The sequence below is a fragment of the Setaria viridis genome, chromosome 2 (assembly GCF_005286985.2).
Source record: "Setaria viridis chromosome 2, Setaria_viridis_v4.0, whole genome shotgun sequence".
Classification (NCBI taxonomy): domain Eukaryota; kingdom Viridiplantae; phylum Streptophyta; class Magnoliopsida; order Poales; family Poaceae; genus Setaria; species Setaria viridis.
The window spans coordinates 47,379,732-47,405,227 of record NC_048264.2 but is presented as its reverse complement, the minus strand read 5'-3'; the positions used below and the strand labels follow the sequence as shown (position 1 = coordinate 47,405,227).

Sequence of the window (25,496 nt, the reverse complement as noted above, 5' to 3'; positions counted from 1 at the left end):
CGGAGTACGGAGGGTCACATCGGATGGTTGACGCTAATTAGGAAGACTAAATATGAGCTAATTATAAAACTAACTGCAAAACCCTTACTAATTCGCGAGACGAATCTATTAAGCCTAATTAATCCATCATTAGCAAATGATTACTGTAGCACCACATTGTCAAATCATGAACTAATTAGGCTTAATAGATTCGTCTCGTGAATTAGACTCCATCTGTGCAATTAGTTTTGTAATTAGACTATACTTAATACTCCTAATTAGTATCAAACATCCCTAAACTAGGTACAAACATCCTCTTAATGGTATTTTACGAGGTTGATGTCTCGTTATTCTACGGAAGTCGCGATCTTCGCCTATATTATCCGTAAGGAAGAACAAAAACACTGAACACGATCCAAAGGCTACCAGTGTTTCCCAAGCTCTCCTCAAAGACTTGTCCATTCCACAGACCACAGGGACAGCAGAGGCCGCCGGAGGGAGGTAAAACAATCGCGCGCGCCGGCGGACTCGTTCATCCCCGTGGCCGCCAGAGGAGAGAAGGGGACAGTTCGAAAAATCGCTTATTCCATGCTGCTTCCGAGATTTGACCAGCGCATGTGCTTCTCCCGCGCCAATTTCATCGCCGGACCATCTTACTCGGCTCCATTCCGTACCCATACGCCTCTGCGCCTTTTGCCTCGTCGGAGGATTGCCAGGCGCATCGGCCTCGCGACGGCAGAGTTCGCCGCCGGTTCCTTCTCGGGCCCTGCTCTGGAGGAAGACGATGGAGGTGGGTCTCTGCCTGTTGTTGAAAAAACCCGAGCTTTAATTGATCATTATCATGCCTTGGTTGAGAAAGAACTGTAAATTTTGCCGATGTATTATCTGGTAGATATTGGGGATTTTGTTGATTCGCATGCTGAAAGGGCCCCTTACCTCTGTTCGTATGGGTACTGTTCAGTTGAACGTTTCCTTCACTGGTTTCGAGTGGATTAACAGTGCTGGCCTGCTTGGATTCTGGCTAATCGGAAGTAGGCGAACTTGTCAAAGTTCTGTCCGTGGCTCATCCGTTCAAAGTCACGTTGGTTCTAAGGTATAATCTGCAGAACTAATTTCTAGTTTTAACACGATGTGCTGTCCACAGATCTCGGATATCGTCTCCCTCCAAAGGAAATCCAAGAGATTGTTGATGTGCCACCGAATCCCAGTTATTATATCTCCCCTCGCCGAGATAGGATCATGTTTCTAAAACGTAGAGCTATGCCTCCATTGTCAGACCTTGCTAAACCTGATAAAATACTTGCTGGTATACGGATTGATCCAAGTTCTAACACAAGGAGTCGAATGTAAGTGGTGGAAATTATAGGATTTTGTGAGAATATGTGCTAATAACTTTGCTTCAGTTAATTTGCACCTGTCTTTTGTAGGTCCTTTTATACTGGGATCAGTATCCATTTGCTGATGGATGATGGAACTTTGGGTCCAGAGAAAGCGGTTAACGGATACAATGCTAATGCAAAGATTAATTTTGTAGGATGGTAACTTTCCCATCATAATTCAAAGAGTCGTTATTTTAGTATGCAAAAGAGTTACAGCATGCTGTTTTTTATTCCCTAATCATGTTCTCTGTTCCTAGATCAAATAAAATTGTGACTTCTTCTATAATTCTGAATTTCAGGTCACCAGATGGTCAGCACGTGGCATTCACTGTGCGCTATGAAGATGAGGTGATAAGTTGATGCTTTAGAGTATGATGAAACAAGAGCACTTTTTGAGTGGTTACGTGGTTGATGATTCTATTGTCTACTTGATGGCTTGATGCATCTGAGTAGGTGGACAATGGCAGCAATTTAGCATTGTGGATTGCTGATGCAGAATCTGGAAAAGCTAGACCTCTTTTCAAATCAGCAGACATCATGTTAAATGCTGTTTTCGAGCTGTGAGTACCAATAACTTTCCAGATGGTCTGTTTTTTCTGTTCTTTTTTTCGCCCATAAATCCCCGTTCTTATTCTGATACTTTTCAGATATGTATGGGTGAACGAATCGTCTTTGTTGGTTTGCACTATTCCTTCATCACGTGGAGATCCACCTACGAAGCCGTTGGTTCCTTTTGGTCCAAGGATCCGGTCTAATGAGCAGAGAAACATCATTCAGATGAGATCCACAAAAGAAATGCTGAAAGATCTGCATGAAGAAGAATTGTTTGATTACTATGCAACCTCTCAGATAGTATTGGTTACCTTAGATGGGACAGTGAAAATGATTGCCCTTCCTGCTATATACATTTCTCTTGATCCTTCACCAGATGGGAAATATTTGATCCTTACTTCTGTGCACCGACCTTATTCTTCTATAGTTTCATATAAAAGGTTCCCCAAAAAGGTTGAGCTGTGGACAGTTGAAGGTAGATTTGTCCGTGAAGTTTGTGATTTGCCCCTTGCGGAAGATATTCCTGTTGCAGCTAATAGTGTCCGTAAGGGAAAGCGTTTAATCAGGTGGAGGCCTGATATGCCTTCAACATTATTTTGGTAAGCTTAATATTTCAATTGATGATGCAGCTTTACTGCAGTAGATTGCTTCTATCTTAAATTCTGGCAAGCCAAACTAACCAAACTCGGCTTTGTGGTATTTATAGCACAAATCTATTTTACTTTGTTGCATTTGGAGTTATCTTCCGAATCCTTATACCTTAATGGTGATTGTGCGAAGGTGAACCATGAGTTTTTCCACTCTTTATATATAACAGAATCAGCGTCTTACGAATGTGACCATATATTTTTGACCTATTATAATACTATCGACAGTACCTAATCAATCATGTACATAATTAATTGTTTCTGGGTACCATCATTATTTTCTGAAATCAACATATCGTATTTTGGAAGGGTGGAGGCACAAGATGGAGGAGACGCAAACATTGAAGTATCGCCACGTGATATAGTTTACATGGAACATGCCGAACCTTTGGATGGTGAAAAGCCTCAAGTCTTGCTTAAACTTGACCTTCGATGCAGGTACCAAATTACTGGGGGGCTAACCCTTCCTCTACGCAGTGATGCTCACATGCAACATGGATTTAGCTCGGCCTATATGCTCTTGCAGAAAATTTGAATTTTACCATGAAATATTAGGCTGTGAAATATGAAGAATTTAGCCTAGTTGATTAGGTTCCTGTCCTAAAAAATAACATACATATACTTTATTGACCTGCTCATGCCCTTGCTGCTACAACCATCGTTTTGGTTGTCAAATCTACAGAAAGACCTACTGGTGCTATGGATCGTTTGCACTGGTCTATGAATATTGGTACAAGACACGAATAACAAGAACGTGGGTTATATCACCTGACCTCAAAAATCATAGACCTCGGTTATTATTTGAAAGGTCTTCAGAAGACGCCTACTCAAATCCAGGATCTCCAGTGATGTGCAGAACTCCGGCAGGTACTGTTGTCATTGCAAGAATTAAGAGAAACTGTGAAGGAAGCTACATCTTACTGAAGGGAAGGGGTGCCACACCAAAAGGAAGCACCCCATTTCTTGATCTTTTCGATGTGTATGTTTTTCTCCATCAAGCATTGAAGTTGCACATCTCATGTCCAATTTTCTATTCCTTTGAAGTCGATTAACATAACATGGGGCGGTACTTATTTCCTTACAGAAATACTGGAGAAAAGGAGCGGATATGGGAAAGTGACAAAGAAAAATACTATGAATCTATCCTTGCACTTATATCATACCATCCTAAATGTGAAGTGCAGCTTGATCAACTAAAGTTACTTGTGTCTAAAGAGTCAAGAAGAGAAATCACCCAGTATTATATCAAGATTTGGCCAAACAAGAAGCAAGTCCAGATTACAAATTACCCACATCCATATCCTCAACTGGCACTGTTGCAGAAAGAAATAATCAGATACCAGCGGAAGGATGGTGTTAAACTTACTGCTACATTGTATCTGCCTCCAGGCTATAGTCCGTCAGAAGATGGGCCTCTCCCATGTCTCATTTGGTCTTATCCTGGAGAATTTAAAAGCAAAGAGGCGGCCGGGCAAGTCCGTCGATCACCAAACAAATTTGCACGCATTAGCAACAACTTTCCTCTTCTTTGGTTAGCTAGAGGGTACAATATGCCTTGCTTGATGTTATTGAGTTATTTATACTTTTGTTTTGCTTTGCAATATGTTGAATTCGTTTATCTGATAAGCTTATATTTGGTGCATCCTACAGGTTTGCTATTCTTGCTGACCCAACAATCCCTATCATTGGTGAAGGAAACCAAGAGGGAAATGATAGGTAGTGTTATGCTTGTTAATATAGAAGATAACAATATGATTATACTGCTCTGTTATTTGGACATCTGGAGCTTCATTTTTTGCAAAATGAGTTAATTGTCAAATACTCATTAATCACATGCTCATCCTGTTGAAACTTATCTTTGTTTATTTTTTCCCTAGCAAAGCATTAAAGTACTAGACATAATGCTATTGCATCCTACTTTGATCGAGTTGTGAAACTTCATTGTTTTTTCTAGGTACATAGAGCAACTAGTTGCTAGTGCGGAAGCAGCAGTAAATGAAATTGTAAGAAGAGGGGTAATATTTTTTTCCCTGCTTTTATATTTATGCAAACATTTCTGACTCACACATACTTATTGCGCTTATCTGGTTCCACTTGTTTTCCTACCATGCTTGATATTTATTTCAGTCCCCTCCTTTTAGAGTCTTTTGGAAGTAATTAGCATGCGAATATGAAGTTGTGGTCCATTGTAAAAAGTATTATGCTTCATGCTGCTTATGGAGACTTCTAAGCATATAAACTATCTTCTTCAGGTTGCTCATCCTGACAAAATCGCCGTGGGTGGTCATTCATATGGTGCGTTTATGACTGCTAACCTCTTAGCACACGCCCCTCATCTGTTTTGCTGTGGAATTGCTCGCTCTGGAGCTTACAACAGGACACTGACTCCATTTGGCTTTCAGGTGCCTGACCTAACTGCATAATGCATCCTTTATCTAAGCTGAACAAGTTTATGTTGCCTTTTGATTTGTCTATGTTTTTGTATTGAAGAAAGAGATGAGGACGCTATGGGAGGCTACCGATACCTATATTAAGATGAGTCCCTTCATGTCAGCTAACAAAATCAAGAAACCAATTCTACTAATTCACGGAGAAGATGACAGCAAAGTAACTACAGCAATGCAGGTAGCAACAGTAGCTTCTGGGGTATTAGTACTGAACGTTTTGTTTTTCCTCCAGCTTCAGTTGGTATTCTGGAACTAAAGTCTTTGCATAATTCTGTAGTCAAGCCAATTTTATGATGCCTTGAAAGGTCATGGGGTGCCATGCCGTTTGGTGATTCTCCCATTTGAGCGGCACCAGTATGCTGCGAGGGAGAGCATTATGCATATAATCTGGGAGACTGATAGGTGGCTGCAGAAGTACTGTGCAACTAATCCTGGGAACATCAAGGATATGGAAACGAATGTTGACACATCACAATCACCTAATGATGCTGTACTGGATCATGAAGCTTTGACCTTAAACTTCACTAAGATATCTAGTTTGGTAAGTATTTTTATGTCATGAGGTTGCCTTTTTATTTATTATAAAAATTATCTGTCCTTTGTGTGACTTTAAGTGTGCAAGTAATTCCTGGATGGGTTATTACTTCTTCGATTTGAGTTTGGAGTAACAACAGTGTAAAATCCAAATACTGGTGGGACCAGAAAATGATATGTTGTGCAAAGTACGTATTTGTGCTTTGGGACATGCTATTCTTTGTCTGGGTGTTCTGAGCTATTGAGTTTTAGACTGAAATACATCATACCGAAATGCTTCCCTTTGTACATTTTGATGTCCTTATAGTTGAGTGAGGAATCTGATGTCAAGTTATTTTGCAGATCAAGTTGATACGGTTGGCCTTTGCTCAAATTGTTTTTAGGAAGTCAAAAAACAATATGCAATGATATTGATTGGTTCCTATGCACAGAGCAAAATAATCCTTTGGGTATTGCTTTCGTGAGTGCCGAGATCAGTGCTTAACCCAACCAGAAGAGTATTGCTTCACTCGTTGCTCTTGGGTTTTCATTCTGTTCTTGTAACAAGAAGCTCTAAGCCCCAGTAGTCATACTTGTATAGATTGTTAAATATCATCGATATACATCTCTGTAGCAGTGTAGCTGATAGCTTGGGAGTTCCCTTCTGGTTAGACTAGGGCTATACAAAGTAAGCCCATTTGCATCTCTGAAGCAGTGTCATGCGATGCTGATGTTGACATAAAGCTACAAGGCCAATAATACGTGTTTACTGGTAAAAATGCTTTTACATGTAGCTGTCAAATGTTGTATCAGAATGATTTCCTATATTAAGCAGAACCATGTGAAAACTGCGAAAGGGAAAGAGTTTCGGTAAATATTTTATTTTACCTGATGACGCCTGCAGAACAATATAATATCCTCTACCACCAGGATCGTCTTGTTTGGTTGCTCCAGCTGGACTAGACTTGGATGCCTAGCTCCCTGTCCCTTTTCATACGCGCGTTTGGATTAGCTTGCTTTGCTAGGTAGTTTGCAGAGTCTTTCTTGATCGCGCCACGTAAAGAAGCCGAAGAAATTAACTTTAGCACGATGTGAACCGTTCTAAAAAGCTATTGTGCTGCTTTGACCTTTCATCGATTTCATTGGCATCCTGTTTGTACTGTTGAGCTGAGAGAAACTTGGAAGCACTGTCGTCTGCTTTGTATTTTGACCAACAATGGGGCAATAGAATGACTGGTGGCGGATGCATGGGAGGACTTTGTTTCCCTCAAGCCATTTTCTCTTGGACAACAATTGTTGTGATACCTTGTGTGCGCGCGCGCGCCACCGTTTGGTTACAAGACAAGGCATGTACAGAGAGTTGTGGTCCCTATCATCTACAAATAGTTCCAACAACTGTTATGTCATGTGACCTTGTTTGGAAATTAGGTGATGCCTGCTGCCAGAGGAGTGCATGTCCCTCGATTTTTTGGGTGTGAATGTGGTGCCCTCAATGCTCGAATCATTTTCGATAGTATCGTGCTGTTATCCTATGCACTAGGATATGATCCGGGATAGCAACAGCAAGCAGTAGCAGCACATACATCATCTTGCCAAGGCAAATCCTAGCTAAATCCTAACATTTCGTCAGTGGGAAATGAAATGGCAAAAAAAAAATTTTATGGGAACGTCATATAAAGAAAAACAGAGGGAGTATGATGTAGGCCGGGTCGGGTAAACTAAAAAAGAGATGGACGGAAGAAGTTGCCGAAAACAATCGCAAGCACCACACCCAGTGGCACATTATATTTGGACAGGAATTGGTTTGCTCGCGCACTATTATTACAGGCCTGGTAGCAGTAGAAATGCAGGTCGTTTTCGAGGAATACAATAATGGAACCGATTCGATTGGAGCGCGCATGAACTCCCATCGAAGCAAATTAAAAATTGTGTGATCCTAGCAGCTACCTAGAAGACTCGTGCCCGCCACAAGCCCTGCGCATTTTTTTCCACACACGCAACGCCCATGTCCTTGTCGCAACTTTGGCGAGTGGAGATCCATTCCTATCGATCAGGATATCTATAGCTGAGAAAACAGTAGCTAGCGACCGTACCCCGGGCCATAATAATTCAATTCAATTCAATGCGCGACCTCGATTCTCTTATCTTCGATCCTTTTACATCATATTCTTATACTTCTTCGACCTCTGCGCGACTGCACACAGTCAAATTTTTACATAATTTCTAACTTTTCAAGCTAAACACAAATAAGAAGGGGAAATAGTACGCAAATGATAGGAGTAAATTAAAAGATCCATCAATTGTTAGTAAAAATATCTAAGGCGACCACTTCCAACACCTTGCTTGCAACATGAATCAGAATCGTAGCCAATTCAATACGCTCTCTGAAAACAGCCGGCATTTACGTACCATATGTCCATGCGATGCGATGGATAGATCATAGATGAGATGCTACCATATATATATACCAAGCAAAAGACGATGGAATGTGAGCTTTTAACAGTCAATGTATATCGATATCGCCTCGCCCGCCGAAAGTTGGATCAACTGGCTGGTGTACATCATTCTCTTCAGAGCGGAGCGGAAGGAATAGTTTCATTCCCATCTTTTCGTCCAAAAGTTCCATTTGAGATGCTGCCGGTCAGCTAGCTTTGCGTGCAGTACGTTGGTTGAAACTTTTTCGATCTTTGGTTGTGCAGCAAGGTAGCGGCTGCAAGGAAAATGACTCGCGCTAGCTGTCCTCCCACGTACTACACCACCTCTGCGTATGCTTGAGCTCTTTTGTTGGCTTCCGATGATTTCCAAGGGCCAACGTTGCCGCTTCGGTGCCCCCTACTGCTGCCTCACTACAGTGACAACCAAAACGAGAGGAGGACGAGCAGCAGCTGGTGCGTTGAATTACAAGAGAGATCGATATGATCCAGGAAACGCATGCATGCAGTAGTATAGCTGGATCCATCATGCTGCAAAAATCGATCCAGAAAGCGCCAGACCGGTTTCGCGTCGAGTCGTCGCATTTTTGTGTGCTCCCATTTCCTGATCCGAATTTCCTGTTTGTGATGTGGAATCGTACCTGTTGGTTAATTATTCATCAGACAAGAGCAGTAGTTGCCGGTGAGCCTTCACTGGCACTGTGTACTCGTCTGAAACCGAGACGTTTCGATCGTTATGCTGCTGTCGCTCACTAGCTAGCTCTATCTTTTTTGGGATGGTCCCTAGTCTTTCGGCGCTTGCTGAAATTTGGATACTATACTATATATGGCATCTAAATGGACTCCATTTGTGCTTGACTTAATTTATTATTAGAATGAGAAGAAGAAAATTTAATTTGTCAATGCTAAATTAAAACTGCATCGGGTCAACATGCTGCAATATGCCAATCACCAAGGTTGATTCAACCTCTGGTCACTGTGGATGTAGACCACCAGGCACCACCCCATCGATGATCATGGTCCTTTTTAGCATGACCACATTGCAGCCCTTTCAGGTGGCAGGTGTGTCACCATATATTCAGGGCTAGCTTCATCCAACCATAAAAGGTTGCAGATCAGATATGCGTATTCCCTGAAGAAAAAGAGGGAGAGAACATTAATCTTCTAATGAGAAAAGTCAACCATCCAGTAATCTTAATTCTCAAGCAAAAGAGATTGCAGTTTGCATGTTGGTAATCACTAGAACACAGTATGTAGTAACTAGAACAGCTGAGATCACTCTTCTCCAAGTGTGTGCAGTAAAAGAGGTTGCAGTTTGCTGTGACTGTGAGGATTACCTGTGACTGAGAGGAATCCAGACCACTTTACTAGCTAGCTCGCAGTCTTGTCGGTAACAGGAGATTATAATAAATGTCATCGTAATCAAGTAGTGATATTGCCATCGTGTGTAATCCTCAACACCGGAGCACCAGTGCTGTTTGATATTCTGCACTTACCCACCAACAGAATAATGCACCAATTATTTTATGCATTAGGCATATACTGATACTAATACTGGTACATAGGTGATGTTCCTTTTCCTTGTAAAAATATGTTTTTGCGAATAAAAAATATAAATTGAGAGAACCCTTTTATTGACAAAAAAAAATTCAACCGCTCTAGCATTTTTTTTTTACTATTGCCATTACAGCATTACCTGAGTTCACAAAAAAAAACTGGAATAGTTGGACTTGTACACAGTATACGTGGCATTGTATATATTAAAAAACTGTAGATGTAACATGCATGTATGCATGGTACCACCAACCCTAGCTAAGGTATAGCCTGCTGCAGGTAGATCTATCCGATCGACCAAATGACGACACCGTGAACTCATAAGGTGAAGGCGGCTCCCTCGCATCATTGTTCTGCCCAACAAAGTTGCTATAGCCTTTAGATGCTTTCTTTAGGCACATGCTCATGACAGTTTAGTATATGAATGCAGCGGTCGTAGTAATAGCCACTGACAATGCGGACCTATTCTCGATCGCTAGATCCACGTACTAGCTGTTGTAAATGGGTATCCATAAATAGTACCACGAGTAACTTAAATAGTCCTACAAGATTCGCATATCTATATCTTGTTATATTTTAATTGTATAGAATGTAAAATAAACGGTTGTATTCGCCGCCCCTTACGCGGTTCCAGCTAGGTTACGTGACGCAAGATACAACTGGCATAGATAGACAACTGATGAAAATCACGTAAGATCTGTTCGTACACCTGTATCTATATCTTGTGGTATATTAACTATTGATAATACACCGTTCTCCTTTGGAGTTACTCGATACGCGCATCAGTCATGTAAATTGGTAGTTTCCCACAGATATATCAAAGTTGTGCCAAGAAGCAGAGGAATTGCCTAAAACATACACACCGTGATATAATTGCTGTTTCACTGATGTTTATTTCATTTTTCATACTTTTTTACTTTTGTCTGACTTTTATATGCTTCCCGTAACTATTTATTTGCAGAGGATTCAAGGTCTTGTATATAACTTCGAGAATTGTAGGCTACATAGTAAATTGATGTCTAACATTACCAAATGGATAAAGAAATATGAACAGAAATACGTTAAATCCATCATGTTAACTATATTATGAAAACAGGTCCCTTCTCGAAGATATTGTATTCTATAAAAAAGTAGAAACCTATCAACGCGTGTACTTGTGATAGCGTAACTGAGTGATATTGCCAAGCATCAGTTCCATGACGAGTCGTTGGTGAAGTAAATTGCACCACGCATGCATGTAATCTGTATCGATTGCTATAAACTAGCAACGTAATCGTTGAAGCTTTTGTAATGAAAGCCATATATTTCCTTTCTTACATGAAGTCAGAAGGTGAGGCAGCCCATACGCACGTCTCTATATGTGTGAACACGAAATATTCCTCTACGCATGATGATGGCATGAAATGAGCCACCATGCATTTGAACTCTACCTACACATATAGTTTGAATAATACACATATGGACGAAATAGCCCAATTCCAATCATGCATCCTATTGACTTTGCTTGCAACAACATGCATATATGAAAAATCTTTTGTGTGAAAAATCATTTCTTTCAATAGGAATTGCAATGTGTCGTCCTAGATGGCTCTAAACACCCTTAAGTGCAGATGATTCCACTGACGTTTGAGATGCCATGACAGACAACATAGAGACATGCATATGCTTTAGCACGTGTAGAGTTTGAGTTCTCGACTCGGCGCAGATGCTTCCAGGAATTCACCGGCGCTATTCTTTCAATGATAAGCAATGTGTCCGTCGACAGCGAGGTACCAATGGTCAGCTCATTCTCTCAAATATACTCATGGAGGTAAGGTTATGTGTGTATTTATAGAGTTGGGTGCGTGTGCGTTTACGTGAACTTCTGCTTATGTACCGTGTGTTTCAAAAAAAAAGTTGTGTACATGTACTATGTTTTGAAAAAAATAAAGTTATCACCATAATCTCAGTATTCCATAATCCCAATTTTCAGATGATTTGTGTTTATGATAATGAAACCTAGGATAGCCTATCCGATTCGTGTGCTTTTGTAGGAGTGCAATAACATAAATGCCTTAATATTTTGTATTAGAGGGAACATATTGAAAGTACAAGCAGGTGCAATCTCATATATATATATAAGTGCATTATTTTTCTATTAGAGGAAGCATAATGAAAGTACAAGGACAGAAATAAGTGTGGATAATTTGAGGTGTCATATATCTGTAAGCATCGTTGTCATCGACAGTCGAGAATATAATAATAAGTCTTTTGGCGAGTTTTTCGTTTACAAAAACGTTAACGACGATGGCGTTGAGATATCACTGTTTTATCATCGATCGAATTGCTGCACGACGTATGACTTGTTAACAGCTAAGCTTTGCATCTAGTACTACTACAGGCGTAGCGCCGACGACCACAAACCTAGTAGTCAGAATCGTATATCGAACAAATTAAAGGTAGATAGCTATCTATAAGCACTTGTCGAGTTGCAGCTGCAAGCGTCCTAGCTACCACCCGCATCCGGCCTCTTCTTGTTTCCATCGCTTCTGTTGGTACGTAGCTTTTTAATAAGAAGATCTCATCTGTTTTTGGATAAGGAAAATTTTATTATTTACATTCAAGATTTTTACATACAAAATTGCTAAACTTTATTATATTCAAGGTTTTAACGTCGAGTTGTTAAGGGACATTAATAATTAATATAATGTGATCCAGGTAGGCCAAAATATACAAGAGCAAGGCGCATAGCTGCAAGGAATAAATCAAAGTCAGAATCCTTTTTTTTTCCCTTTGCGGGGGCAAAACCTATATATTTCCTTTAGCGCATGCATGATTTCCCCGCCAGGGTCAATATATATTTTATCATCTTCTTCTCAGTAGTCGATGTTAGAGATGAGATCAGACGTCTACCTCGAGATGCAATTCGTCAATTTACATGAAAATATGGTCGGTGCATTGTCGTTTACGAGAATTTAAAGACGAGAGATACACATGTATGAATGAATGTATGTATGTATCTCAATCGAGCCTCGTTCATGATATCCGATCCATATGGTCAATGGATCGGTTACGTTGGTGCATGCATCTTCTTTTTAGCTTGATTTTTTTTAAAAAAAAATCTAGGACCAATCGATTGATATGCTGTGACCGCGCCAGGTATCTTTTTATTTTTTTTAACGAAAAAATTTGACAAGATAGTGCGAGTTTCTAGTAGAAAAAAATATAAGACTATAGCACTGAAGAGGAAAAAGAAAAGAAAAGAAAAAACAACATATACTCGTCCGGTGAATTGGGACATCAACGCGGGTAACCACTCATCTCGAAACCACCAAACCCGACTGGTTGGATTGGAACCTCAACGCAGCCGCACCGCTCCACTCGGCAACTGCAGACAAACTGAAGCCTTAATTATCGCGGCATCCACCAACATTCTCACGCTTATGTAGTCGTCGAAACCTTCATGCGTGACCCCGCATCGACGAGGACCCGAGAGAAACAGACTGCACCGCACCGAGAAGGCCACCGCCATGCGGGACCCTTCGTCATAGTGCTGCTGCAACACCACATTCCACCCAACAAAGTGATACCACCAAATCCGGACCTCTTGCAGGCTGCCTCGCAGTCACCACCACGATAACACAAATGCGTGGGGACCTCGCCACACTTGCCGTTGGACTTCACCTTGCTCTCGTCGTCTCGAAGAAATATTGCGCGTGGGGCCTCGCCACGTCCGCCACACTACTCCATGTCACAGATCCGTTTCTTTTGTCGCCATTAGAATGGAGGGAAATGTTGCCCCACTGCAGGTCAACGATATAGCCAAGATCTCCATCCAATAGCCAAGCCACCGCTGCAGGTCGACTTCGTCTCGTTGCTCCACTCGCGCATATAGCCTTCGCCGCCAAGCCAGCAGCCAAAGTAGTTGCTTGCGCCATCTTCTGATGATGTACCACACCGGTGTAGCCCAGCAAAGCTGAGCCGCCCGCCACAGTCCGCTGCAAGCCTAGTCATCTCACGATGTTGTTACTGCAAGCGTCGTCCTCCGACGCAGTCCCACCTGCACTGACAGTTGCAAAGCAACGCCAGCTGCCGCGGTCCGTTGCAAGCAGTCAACCCGACAAAAATGTGATAACCCCTAGCCGCCACCAGAACTGCGATCGCCTCCACGCGAGCTCAGCAACCCCTGTCAAGCTTGTCATCCTACACCATGCCGCCTTGCCGCGCCGCAAGCCTGTAATGGCGGGGCTGCAGCCTCCTATAATCAACGGCGTCTCCAGCAATGCCACAAGACGAGTTGGGTCTCTAGAGATGACGCCTCTAAGGATGGAACGACACCAATAGCACCGCCGTCACTCGTCTAGAATATGGACAGGGTTTTCACCCAAAAAACCCCATGCAGCAGGAATGGAGCTCCAAAATGACACCCCAACGGGGAAAGCGACGCCCTAGGCGCCGCCGTCATCGCCACCAGCAAGATCGTCGGCAAAGGCTTTCTCCTGAAGCATCCTATCCGTAGACACTGCACGTACACGGCCCGACACTCCAGGACTGCAACCATGGAAGCCCCCCGGGGGCAGTGCTGCCGTCATGCCTCCTCGCGCCACGCGTAGACCCCCTCTGGTTGCGCCACCACAACGCCTCACCGCAACATCACTGCCCGCCTGATCGCCGCCTACTGCCGTGCCGAGCTGTAGCCTCTTCCACGTGCTTTGCAGGGCCGCCGCTGACCGCATCCATGCAGCCACCCGCCGCGCTGAGCAGGAGCCGCGCGGCCACCATCCGGCCCGGTCTAGCCGCTTTGCCGCACCGCGGCCCACGCCGTCGGGTCGCCTCGCCCCACCGGGATGACCTCCAAGTCCCCCGTCGACTGCCAGGGATGAACAACGAGCGTCCCGCCGTCAGCCGCCTCCTCGCCTCGCGTTGCAAGCAGGCACAACCCGATCGCCACCGTAGGGCCGCCGCCTACCGCGCACATCGCCTGGCGACGCCGCTGCAGATTGGCCTCCCCAACCAGGAGCCCCAAAGCCACCGCCGACCACGCCGTTCCAGCCCGCCGCCGCCATCCCACGCGAGCACGCGCAGCGGCCGCCGCAAATCCGCACGCGCGCAGTCGATGGCTAGCACCGTGGGCTGGCCCTCTATGCAGATCAGGCCCCGAGGGCGCCGGATCCAGTCCAGAGGACACCGGATCCACCGCCCCGAGCCGCCGCCACCGCCTCTACGCCCGGCGCCGCTGCATCGTCAACTAGGGGTGGGCGCACCCTGGGTCGACGGGAGAAGCCACGCCGCCGCCTTCCTTGCAGGCACATAGGCTTCCGGTGCCCTGCTCCGGCGGCGACGAGGTGGTGAGGAGGCTCTGAGGGGGGGTGGCAGCAGTGGAGGTTGGGGCGCCACCCGAGTTGCCCCTCGAAAGGAGACGACGCGGGGGTTGGACGGTTAAGGGGCCTATAATTTTTTTTGTATTTTATCTATCAAGAACTAATTACTTTGATACAATATAGTTTGACATTAATCTCGATCGATCGATCACAACTTGGCTTTGTGTGTAAGCTACCTACCAGTATGCGTAGACAGGGTCGACTGACGTTGACAGGCATGGTCGGCCGGAGAAGGAAAGAAACACAACGCCGAGACGCTCTGAATTTTGTGCACCCCAAGGCCAAGGCTGAACAAGCAACGGTCCAGGACCCTTTGTCCCTTCTCCGCATCTGCCACTTGTCATCCCGTCTCTGCCACTTGGGCCCTATGCGACATAGCCAGGCACCACGTATCCTGCCTCCCGCTGCCACTTGGGCCCCATGCTAGATCCTGGGGTGCCACGTGTCCTCTCTCACTGCCAGTTGGGGCCCACGCAGTTTACATGTAGGCTCCACCAAACTGCCCGCCCAGCTACCTATATATAAACTGCCTCGCCCGCTGCCCCCAAATGCCATTGCCCATTGGTCGCCAAGCAGCAGCAAACCTGCTCTGCTGCAGCAGTCACAAACAACAAGTCACTGCCTAGCCTTGCTTGTTGAGAGCTGAGACTGTGACTGACCGTACGTGCCCGCCACGCGCCATGGTCGACATGGGGAACAAGCAGGAGGAGGAGGTCCAGGTACCAGTCCCGGAGGAGGGGATGGCGTCGGATGAGGAGGCGGCGCTCGTGCACAAGATCGCCGGGCTCGCCGCTGCCATCGCCAAGCTGCCGTCGCTGAGCCCGTCCCCCGAGGTGAACGCGCTCTTCACGGAGCTGGTGACGGCCTGCATCCCTCCAAGCGCCGTCGACGTGGAGCGCCTCGGCCCCGAGCTGCAGGAGATGCGCGCGCGGCTGATCCGCCTCTGCGCCGACGCCGAGGGCCTGCTGGAGGCCCACTACTCGGACCTCCTCGCCGGCTTCGACAACCCGCTCGACCACCTGGGGCTCTTCCCCTACTTCAACAACTACATCCTGCTGAGCGAGCTGGAGCACGGCCTGCTGGCGAGCCACGTTCCGGGGCCGGTGCCGGCGCGCGTCGCCTTCGTGGGCTCCGGCCCGCTCCCGCTGAGCTCCCTGGTGCTGGCGGCGCGCCACCTGCCGGCCGCGTCCTTCGACAACTACGACATCTGCGGCGAGGCCAACGAGCGGGCGCGCCGCCTGGTGCGCGCCGACGCCGGGCTGGGCGCGCGCATGGCGTTCCGCACCTCCGACGTGGCGCACGTGACGCGGGACCTGGCGTCCTACGACGTCGTCTTCCTGGCGGCGCTCGTGGGCATGGCCGCCGAGGAGAAGGCGCGCGTGGTGGAGCACCTCGGCCGCCACATGGCCCCCGGCGCCGCGCTCGTGGTGCGGAGCGCGCACGGCGCCCGGGGCTTCCTGTACCCGGTGGTGGACCCGGAGGAGATCCGCCGCGGCGGCTTCGAGGTGCTGGCCGTGCACCACCCGGAGGGCGAGGTGATCAACTCCGTCATCATCGCGCGCAAGCCCGTGCCCGCCGACGCGCAGGCCGGCGGCGGCGTGGCCCACGCGCACGCGCACGGCGCCGTGCTGAGCCGGCCCTGCCTCTGCTGCGAGATGGAGGCACGGGCGCATCAGAAGATGGAGGAGGTGGCCCTGGAGCAGCTGCCATCCTAATTGCTTCATCGATCCATCCTAATATGATGATGATATGCATCATCATCATATTCATAGTATTACTATCTATCTATCTATCATGGGGATTACTATGATTTACATCTAGCACTACTAGCCATTAATTAATCTTAATTTATCCCCTCTATCATATCTGTATCATCGACGGACGACATGATGCATGCTAATAATCTGCTTGACCGCATGCATGTCGTTGCTATTGAATTGCTCTAGTAATTTGTGTTTGCGTGAGTGATGAAGAGTCGTCGTTATTAGCAGTGTGATGATTCCTGAATCCTGATGATATATAATTTGTCTGACTGTCTCCGTGTTTGATCTCATCCGATTTAGCAGCGTGTCATCCGTTGTCTGTTTTGATGCGACGGCGTTGGTGCTCTGTCCGGCAACGGCAAATGCTATGTTCCGAGCCTGGGCTTCTCCGGCTGTGCATGCCTTTGCTTTCTTTGTCCTAGGCTCTACGCAGCAGGATGCTCTCGGCAGGGCAGTGTAGCCAAATGATTCAACTACTAGCTAGAAACGTAAGGAGGCAAGCAGGACTGCTGAAAATTGGCTCCCCACACACCTGCAGTATTCTGCTGTGATGCAGAGTAATAAGGTTATCCTCCTTCGTATATATCAGACAGAAATGCAATTCTATCAGTACACTGGTATGTACGGTATTTTGAATACTTCTGTGAAAATATATTATCTTAAATTAAAAAGTTCTATATTCTGAAAATATTCTGAAACTTCTATAAATTCCTATCCATTGTCAAAGTTAAAGAAAACGACTTGGGGCCTAGATATTTCCGTTCTGATGAGGAAGTACTGGTTTGCTTGTCCTGTCGATCAGCTTGTCGAAGAACACCGGATTGCTATGTGTCAGAAAAATTGGGGTATCACAAGGTAATAATTCCTTGATCCAACGGTTATCACCAGCTCACCACAACTTAACATCAACATAATCTTGCCACGGACTCCAATCGTGTTCTACCGCCGCCACACGCCACCGTCCAATCCGGGACCACTGCCGCCCACACCGCCAGAAAACCACGCAAATTTGACCGAATTTGAGCAGGAATGACAGCAAGATCAAGAATAGTGATTGGTTTTGCGCATCAGACGATTCAACCTCACCAACCTACTCAGTTTTCAGCTCGATGGAGTTCGTGATTTCGGAACGGATGCGTGCGATCAGATCACTGCCGACGTGAGATAGACTAGGCTCAAACACAGGCAAAATTTGGGGAACCGAGGAATTTTCCTTTCCTTTTTCTATTGTAACTGTTATATTGTTCATACCAAATTCATTACAGCAACTTGGCTTATAAGCCAACGAACTCACCCGGTACCCCTCGGGTCCACATGTCATACAAATAAACGCACGCACTCTTTTACTTGGTGCTTCCCTTCAACAAAGACGCCTTCTCGTGGTACGCCTTCTGTCACTTGGTTGCCGGTGTGACAGCGGTGGGCTCAAGACGCGGTGGATGGCGTCGCAGAGGGGCGAGCCCCTCCGGTGGCTCTGTGGAGGTTGTCGCTCGTTGGAGGTGACGAGGAGGATGGCGGTGGAGAGGGGCCATGATCCCATGGACGCAAGGCTGCTCTTGAAGAGGAAGGAGATTGCAATGTAGTCGATTCCCATAGCTTTCTATTAAAATCAAATATAATAATAAGTATAGGGGCCTCAGCAAATTACAATGATAGTGTCTTGCGGCAAAGTCATCTTTTTTCAATGGTTTGTGGCAAAAGGCAAGGTTGAAGTTATGTATCAACATTTTAGAAAAAGAAATAAAAATGCATCGTATACACATATGTAGAAAAAAATTGATGTTAGGATATTAAGGAGAGAACATCTAAAGAAAAGAAAACGAAAGTGAGGACGACGATGGTGTGGAATGGAGGAAGAAAAAGATAATCCGGATAAGTTATATGGGGACTTATCTTTCTTTCTTTGCATATTGCAGCTACTAAGAGGATTAACTGTTATCGTGAGATGTGAGTAGCAACAACTGTTGGATATTTTCGTAGCATGATGTCTTGGAAAACATAGAGATACTTCAAGTCTACGTGCCCCATGTGTCAGTGTCTTATCAAAACTTGCTACAGTGCCTTGTGCCCTCATCATTCGCATGAGCTAGGAGCTTTAATATAGAGTAATAATAGATAAATGGAAAAGGTGTATTTTTCATCCCTCAAGTAATGACATTCATCCCTCGTATCAATCCTTTAGCTAATTAACCTGGTGCATTTATCATCCCCACCTTAGTTTAACAATGTTTTAGTGCCATCTAATGGCGGTTTATGCCACATAATTATCTTACTAATCCTGCTTAACAATGTAATATGCTAAGTTGAAGATATAAAAATCACAAAAAATAAATTCTCTAAATTTTCTATCCCATAAAAATTGTATCGAAAAGATTAACGGGACCGATTCACACCAACTATTATTATAGCGATTGACTCAACATTAGACATGACCAAGTAGGGAATAGTAATATGATTACATGGTCTAAGCTGGTGTTATATGACACTAAAGCAGTGTTAAACTAAGGCAGGGATGATAAATGCACCTGTTTAATTAGTTAAAGGATTGATTTGCACCAAATGAAAATAAAAATGAGGGAGGAATATCATATTTTTGCAATATTTGAGGAATGAAAAATAGAAAAATAAACGCATAATCTAGCAGGCCAGCTCCTCCCTCCCGGGCTCCCCACTGCCACGCGGCAGTCAAGTCAGATGCCGCTGGGCTCCCACTCCACTCCTCCAGTAAAGTTGTTAGCAAGGCATTTCCCCCTCCCCCTCCCGATCCGATTCGATTCCCTCCTCTTTGTTCGCTTCTTCCCTCCGATGCAATCTCGCCGTCGCCGTCGCTAACAAACCCACGCTTCATCACTCGCCGCCGCTCGCCCTCCGCCGGCGAGCCGCCGGAACCCTAGCAAGGGACGGAGGGAGGCTTCGCTGCCCACCCATGGCGTTCTGGTGGCCGCTGCTGGTGCTCGCCGCCGCGTACGCGCTCTGCCGCCTGCTCCTCTTTCTCATCCCGCCCACCGTCCCATCCATCGACGTCGACGCTTCCGACGGTACCGCCCTTTCTCCCCCATTTTCATCTCATCTCATTCTTCTGCTGCTGTTATTCCTTCAGATTTTAGGGCTTTGTGAGGGTTTACTCATTCAGTGTGTTCCGTTCCCATTTGGCGCAGTGTTGGCCAAGGAGGACAGCTTCATCTACGTAAGCCCCTCCCCCCTCTGCACTTCTCCACTTGTTGCTCTTGAATCGAGTTGAGCTAGCCCGGGAAGCCACTGATGATCCAGTCTGATTCTGTACTATTAGCGTTGGCAAATTGCATTTTAAACTTCCATGAATGATTAATATGGGTTAGATCTCAGGCTCAGAGTGGTTCGATGCAGTAAAGAGGATGGTACCTTACAGTAAGTTTGAGTCTTATTTCCGCCAATATAGGTTTCAGAAAGCACTAGACATAGCTTTTCTCTACGGGTGCAGAGGTGATTTGCTTCCACCTGGGTGCTGAAGCACTGACAGTTTGAAATGTCCTGTTGTGGCCACCGTGATAGCTGTAATTGCAACAGAAATTTGTTTTTGGCTCATCGTGTTTATCAATTGACGGAATGTATCATTCCAACTTGATGCGTTTCTGCAGATACCGAGAAAGGGCAAAGCAGCTCAGACCGACAAGGTCCAATGCTATGAACCAGCAACCATGAAATACTTGGGGTATTTCCCTGCATTGACTCCTGATGAGGTATGTCCCTGTCCTGCTATACTTAGGTAGGGTCTCTTGAGCACAAACTAGAGATTAATCTGGACCGGCAAATAGTTGGAGATCGCATAAAGATTGTTACGCTCTTGCAGTATTTTGGACCTCATTAATGTGGCTCTATTTGGGTTTAATTGTGGCGAATTCTTTAACTAATTAGGTCAAGGAACATGTTGCACAAGCCAGGAAAGCTCAAAAGTTATGGGCAAAAAGCAGCTTCAAGCAAAGGCGCCAGTTTCTACGTATCCTTCTCAAGTATATACTTGAAAATCAGGATCTCATATGCGAGTAAGCCCCCACTTTGTGTTACACATGTTCACACATCCTGCCATCTGGAAGACTGAGCTCAGTCCTGTTTATGGTGCAGGGTATCATCTCGGGACACTGGAAAGACTATGGTTGATGCTTCATTAGGAGAGATAATGACCACATGCGAGAAGATTACCTGGCTTTTGGATGAGGGTGAGAAGTGGTTAAAACCTGAATACAGGTTAGAATGCTCACAATTATTCCTACATGATGGAAAAGTAACTTAGGACCTTATATCCTTGCTGGTAGAGGTAAACAAGTGCTTGTCTGGATGACTGTTAATAAGTAAATAGTAATTGTTTCTGTCAGGTTTGTAATTTGTTTTTGCTTTCACCGTTTATCTTCAAGTTGTCAAGCATTAAAATCATGTTTACCTTTCATATGATTTGAGACATAGAGCACTTGACTTTAAGTGTTGAATATGAAAATTTTGTTGGACTACACTTACTTTGTGGTGCTGTGCACCATTGTTTAGTAGGCCAATATTTATGGACTCTGGAAATTAAGAATCTTAAGGCAAAGTGAAATCTAGGTCTTTATGTAATGATGCACATCATGACCTGGATATAGGAATAAGTTTTCCATTCCTTTCTTGATGCCTGAATTACTAATTCATTAGCAGGATTTTTTTTTCTTATTATCTGTCTCCAATTAAGTATATCGTTTGGCTACTTGCCTCTTATGCTGCTCAGATCAACTGGGAGATCAATGCTGCACAAGAGAGCAAAAGTTGAATTTTACCCTCTTGGAGTGATTGGTGCGATTGTATCTTGGAATTATCCCTTCCATAATGTCTTTAATCCAATGCTGGCTGCACTATTCTCTGGTAATGCAGCAGTGATAAAGGTAAACATCATGATCTAGCACCAGAACGTCTTTGTATTCTTTGGGCATAATTCACTTGTTAAAAGTCAATCACATTGCCTTGTCGATGGGCGCTTGGCCCTAGCTATGGAACCTACTGTTTCTTTTTCTTCTTATGAATACTAAAAGGTTGAAATTGCCTAATCTGTTCTTTAACAAACCGTTTACATGGACACGACACATCATAGACTCATAGATCAACTAGTCAATGTTTTCTTATTCAGTAATATTTGTATCTATGTGTGTTATGTGCCACCACTGAAGCTGATGGCTGTTGTTTTTGTGCTGTATCTTCTGTTATCTTTTTCAGTTAACCTAATACATTTCCCAGATAGTAGTAAATTGCATATTGAACATATGTTGGTTCATAGAAAGTGCCCTTCTCAAACAAGTGTAGAACTTTTCTCTATTGAGCTTTATTGGATGGATCTTTTCATTTGTACTGAGTGCTGATGGAATGTTGGCATGGCAACATCGAAGCGCATTGTGTCATTAACTTTTTTCCCTTGCTTTTCTAAGTTAAATGTATGCAGACTGTTATATGCGCCTTTCTGCTGCATGTAGACATTATGGAGGCCTCTGAAATGTATTGTTTCATCTGATTTCTGATGTACATTAAACACTATTCATGATTATTCTGATTGGTAAAATGACTTTTTACAGGTCTCTGAACATGCGACTTGGTCAGGCTGCTTTTATTTTCGTATCATACAAGCAGCTCTTTCAGCTGTTGGTGCACCTGAAAATCTGGTGCACATAATAACTGGGTATGAGTGTAGTTTTCTATATTCTTAGTTTACATGCTAAGTGCACATCGCTTACCTAGTCTCTATTTTTGTTTGTTTTAAGTTTTGCCGAAACAGGCCAAGCTCTTGTATCTTCAGTCGACAAAATAATATTTGTGGGATCACCTGGCGTTGGAAAGATGGTATAACTCACATCTGAAGTAGTGTTTTCTTAAGCTCGTGCAACTATCCGTATTCTTTATTTTCAGTATGTACTATGTAGCATGATGGATTCTGTCTAACCTATAAATACACCTTCAGTGTTTGCTAAATCAATTGATTGCTTATATTTACTCCTAGGTTCAGTGTCCAGATAGACCTTGAGCAATTGCCACAATGTGACAGGTGTAAGGACTACATGTGTATCAGTGTATTAGATATTCTGTCTGCAGCACGATGCACAACTATTTTTATAGGAATTATGTAGCCATGACCTATCTTCTAACATATACTTCTCCGATATTTTAGGTGCCTGTATTTTTGTATATGTCCATTGTTAAGTGTTTCTTCCCTCAGTCATTTCCTCTGTTTCTAAAGCCTTAAGTTTTCTGCTTATTACAGATCATGCAAAGAGCATCGGAGACTCTAATACCTGTAACTCTTGAGCTTGGTGGCAAAGATTCATTTATTGTGTGTGAAGATGTAGATTTACCCAATGTAAGGATAGTTTGTGTTGCCTATTTCATGAACAGCATATTTTCTTCAACAAGTCCTAGCAGTGTACTGAAACTAATCTGTCATCTTTTCCCGTTTGAAGGTTGTTCAAGTTGCCGTTAGAGCTGCTCTGCAATCTAGTGGGCAGAATTGTGCCGGTGCTGAAAGATTTTATGTCCACAACGATATCTATTCCGCCTTTGTTTCTCAAGTAGTGAAGATAGTCAAATCTATATGTGTTGTAAGTACACAAACCATGAGCCAACTTTTATTGCCTTACCTTCTGATTCTTGTGCTGCTTCACAGGATTACAACCTTGTGCTACCAATTCTGTATTATTATCTGTTATTTATGTCTTACGAACAAATGTAAATATGTGCATTAACACATGAGACTATGAGTATACTTTCCACATTTGTAACCTCTTGTTCCATATTGTGTAGTTTTTTGTTCCATAACACCAAATTTTCTGACATTTGTCAGTTAAAACTTATCTTAATTAAATAGATGATCCTAAGCAATTTTAGTAGATAACTCCATGGGTGTTCAGCAAACATCTTTTGATGCCAATACATTAATTTTCAATTATTTCGTTAAAACTTGTACTCCTGCAATATTGCTTATGGTTTGCCCCTTTGTTTTCCTTTGTTACTGTCTTAGGGCCCCCCATTATCAGGCAGGTATGATATGGGTGCAATCTGTATGATGGAGCACTCTGAGAAACTTCAGAATCTTGTTAATGACGCTCTTGACAAAGGTGCCGAAATTGCTGTCAGAGGGAGCTTTGGCCATCTTGGTGAAGATGCAGTTGATCAATTTTTCCCTCCAACTGTCCTGGTGAATGTTAATCACACAATGAAAATTATGCAAGAAGAGGTAAGCTGGAGCTGACCTATGATTTTCTTTAGTACCAGTGACAGTACTAGTAGTCTTAGCACTGTCTATTGCTGACCATCAGGCATTTGGACCAATTCTACCAATCATGAAATTCAGTTCTGATGAAGAGGCTATTAAACTTGCAAACGATTCAAAATATGGCCTTGGTTGTGCTGTTTTTTCTGGCAACCAGAAGCGTGCCATCAGAATAGCATCCCAATTACACTGTGGTGTAGCAGCAATCAATGATTTTGCTTCAAGTTATATGTGTCAGGTAACTATATACTTCATCTTCTGTCAGTCCTTTGTAATAGTTAAAACTCAGAATTGATGCATGGTGCTGGCAATAAGCTGTACCTTTTTGCAAATTTACTTTAGTAGGCGGCGCACTTATCCTATAGCGTCTATTTTTTTGTATCAACATCATGCCGGTGTAGTGTTTTTCCATTTTGTGTTATCCTGACAATGCAAGTAACGATTGCTTCTGTTTCTGGCTTCAGTCTTTGCCATTCGGTGGTGTTAAAGACAGTGGATTTGGGAGATTTGCTGGCATAGAAGGCTTGCGAGCTTGCTGCCTTGTGAAGGCTGTCGTAGAAGATAGATTCTGGCCGTATATTAAAACAATGATCCCAAAACCTATCCAGGTCTATTTCTCCCCCTAACAGATAGTCTGATTTGCACAGTTGTCTTGATTTCTGATATTCAGCTGCTGGTCATTTTGCAGTATCCTGTCTCGAAGCATGGATTTGAGTTCCAGGAGCTCCTTGTGCAAACTCTGTATGGCTATAGTGTTTGGGACAGGTTGCGGTCCCTTGTGAATCTGGTGAAGATGATCACGGAGCAGAACTCTGCCCCAGCTCCAAGTACGACAACGAAGAAAAGGCGATGAGACGATACGGAGGTGTTCAGTAGCTCTTATGCTGTTTCTTTCATGAGTGATCTAGTCTTTAGACGCAAGGTCCTGTCCTCCCCAAGCTTCTTGGGGATGTATGTAGGTGTGCTTAGCCGCACTGTCTGCTTGTAAACGGCCTCGAGAAATTAGAAGTAGCCCCCTTTCATGACGAAAAGGAGGTCAAAATCGACAATGTGGCCCATGGTTTCGATTTTGGTCTCCGAAAACAATGTACATGCAATGTTGGATCTATTCGAGCTCGGGAACGTACTAGCTTTCAGAACCTTTTTCTGCTTCAGACCTGTTGCCTGGGCAATGGAATGAAATTCTACTATGAATGTGCTAGGATCAGTTATGAATGTAGCATAAACCGGGACACATCGGGTGTCTGTGTGCGTGTCAACAGGCAACAGCTAGTACAAGAGGAGGGTGCGCTGCGAAGGCATCGGCATGTGATTGGATTAAATGCTCTCAGCCTGTAGTAATATTATTGTGCAATTAATTGGCACGCAGCCTTTGCTGATCAATTGCTTCGCTTGGTGTATTCATGCATGCATGGAATCGACGGGACAGCCGGTACGCGCAGAAAGATGGATCGGGCTGCCCTAGTAAGACCATGTTTAGTTGCCCAATTTTGAAGTGCCAAAATCACTGTAGCACACTGTAGCGTTTCGTTTGTATTTGTGAATTATTGTTCAAACATTGACTAATTAGGCTCAAAAGATTCGTCTCGCAAAGTACAACAATACTGTACAA

The 25,496-nt window shown here is 44.3% G+C and overlaps 3 protein-coding genes across 11 annotated transcripts; all 3 read left to right on the top strand.

Annotated features, from left to right (window-relative positions):
- Positions 1-196: 196 nt before the first annotated feature.
- On the top strand, positions 197-6,404 carry LOC117842956 (probable glutamyl endopeptidase, chloroplastic). 9 transcript variants are annotated; one of them, XM_034723485.2, is made up of 16 exons: positions 239-769; positions 872-1,028; positions 1,124-1,325; positions 1,407-1,517; positions 1,658-1,706; positions 1,812-1,918; positions 2,006-2,509; positions 2,867-2,995; positions 3,240-3,536; positions 3,642-4,100; positions 4,208-4,273; positions 4,512-4,572; positions 4,810-4,959; positions 5,048-5,182; positions 5,282-5,545; positions 5,881-6,404. In XM_034723485.2, exons 1-16 carry the CDS (start codon positions 764-766, stop codon positions 5,944-5,946), a joined length of 2,763 nt encoding a protein of 920 aa, XP_034579376.1. In that variant the 5' UTR covers positions 239-763; the 3' UTR covers positions 5,947-6,404. The 9 variants fall into 9 exon arrangements, with proteins under 9 accessions (XP_034579382.1, XP_034579376.1, XP_034579377.1 ...); XM_034723486.2 differs by having other exon boundaries at positions 241-769; positions 872-1,010; XM_034723488.2 differs by having other exon boundaries at positions 245-769; positions 941-1,028.
- A 9,001-nt stretch (positions 6,405-15,405) lies between these two features.
- On the top strand, positions 15,406-16,916 carry LOC117843618 (nicotianamine synthase 3). The gene has a single exon (XM_034724268.2). It carries the CDS (start codon positions 15,544-15,546, stop codon positions 16,576-16,578), a length of 1,035 nt encoding a protein of 344 aa, XP_034580159.1. The 5' UTR covers positions 15,406-15,543; the 3' UTR covers positions 16,579-16,916.
- A 2,382-nt stretch (positions 16,917-19,298) lies between these two features.
- Positions 19,299-25,038, top strand: LOC117843617 (aldehyde dehydrogenase 22A1). Its single transcript, XM_034724267.2, has 14 exons — positions 19,299-19,664; positions 19,785-19,813; positions 20,244-20,345; positions 20,521-20,648; positions 20,728-20,850; positions 21,362-21,515; positions 22,197-22,300; positions 22,383-22,461; positions 22,880-22,975; positions 23,076-23,213; positions 23,633-23,848; positions 23,931-24,122; positions 24,349-24,492; positions 24,573-25,038. The coding sequence occupies exons 1-14, from the start codon at positions 19,553-19,555 to the stop codon at positions 24,735-24,737; spliced, it is 1,782 nt and encodes a 593-aa protein (XP_034580158.1). The 5' UTR covers positions 19,299-19,552; the 3' UTR covers positions 24,738-25,038.
- Positions 25,039-25,496: the final 458 nt, after the last annotated feature.

Coding starts and splice junctions, on each gene's coding strand:
- LOC117842956 (XM_034723484.2), top strand. CDS start 568: ATGCTGCTTCCGAGATTTGACCAGCGCATGTGCTTCTCCCGCGCCAAT. Junction 1,707..1,811: donor CTGTGCGCTATGAAGATGAG/GTGATAAGTTGA, acceptor GCATCTGAGTAG/GTGGACAATGGCAGCAATTT. Junction 3,537..3,641: donor TTTCTTGATCTTTTCGATGT/GTATGTTTTTCT, acceptor ATTTCCTTACAG/AAATACTGGAGAAAAGGAGC.
- LOC117843617 (XM_034724267.2), top strand. CDS start 19,553: ATGGCGTTCTGGTGGCCGCTGCTGGTGCTCGCCGCCGCGTACGCGCTC. Junction 19,814..20,243: donor AGGAGGACAGCTTCATCTAC/GTAAGCCCCTCC, acceptor GCGTTTCTGCAG/ATACCGAGAAAGGGCAAAGC. Junction 20,649..20,727: donor AATCAGGATCTCATATGCGA/GTAAGCCCCCAC, acceptor TTTATGGTGCAG/GGTATCATCTCGGGACACTG.
- LOC117843618 (XM_034724268.2), top strand. CDS start 15,544: ATGGTCGACATGGGGAACAAGCAGGAGGAGGAGGTCCAGGTACCAGTC.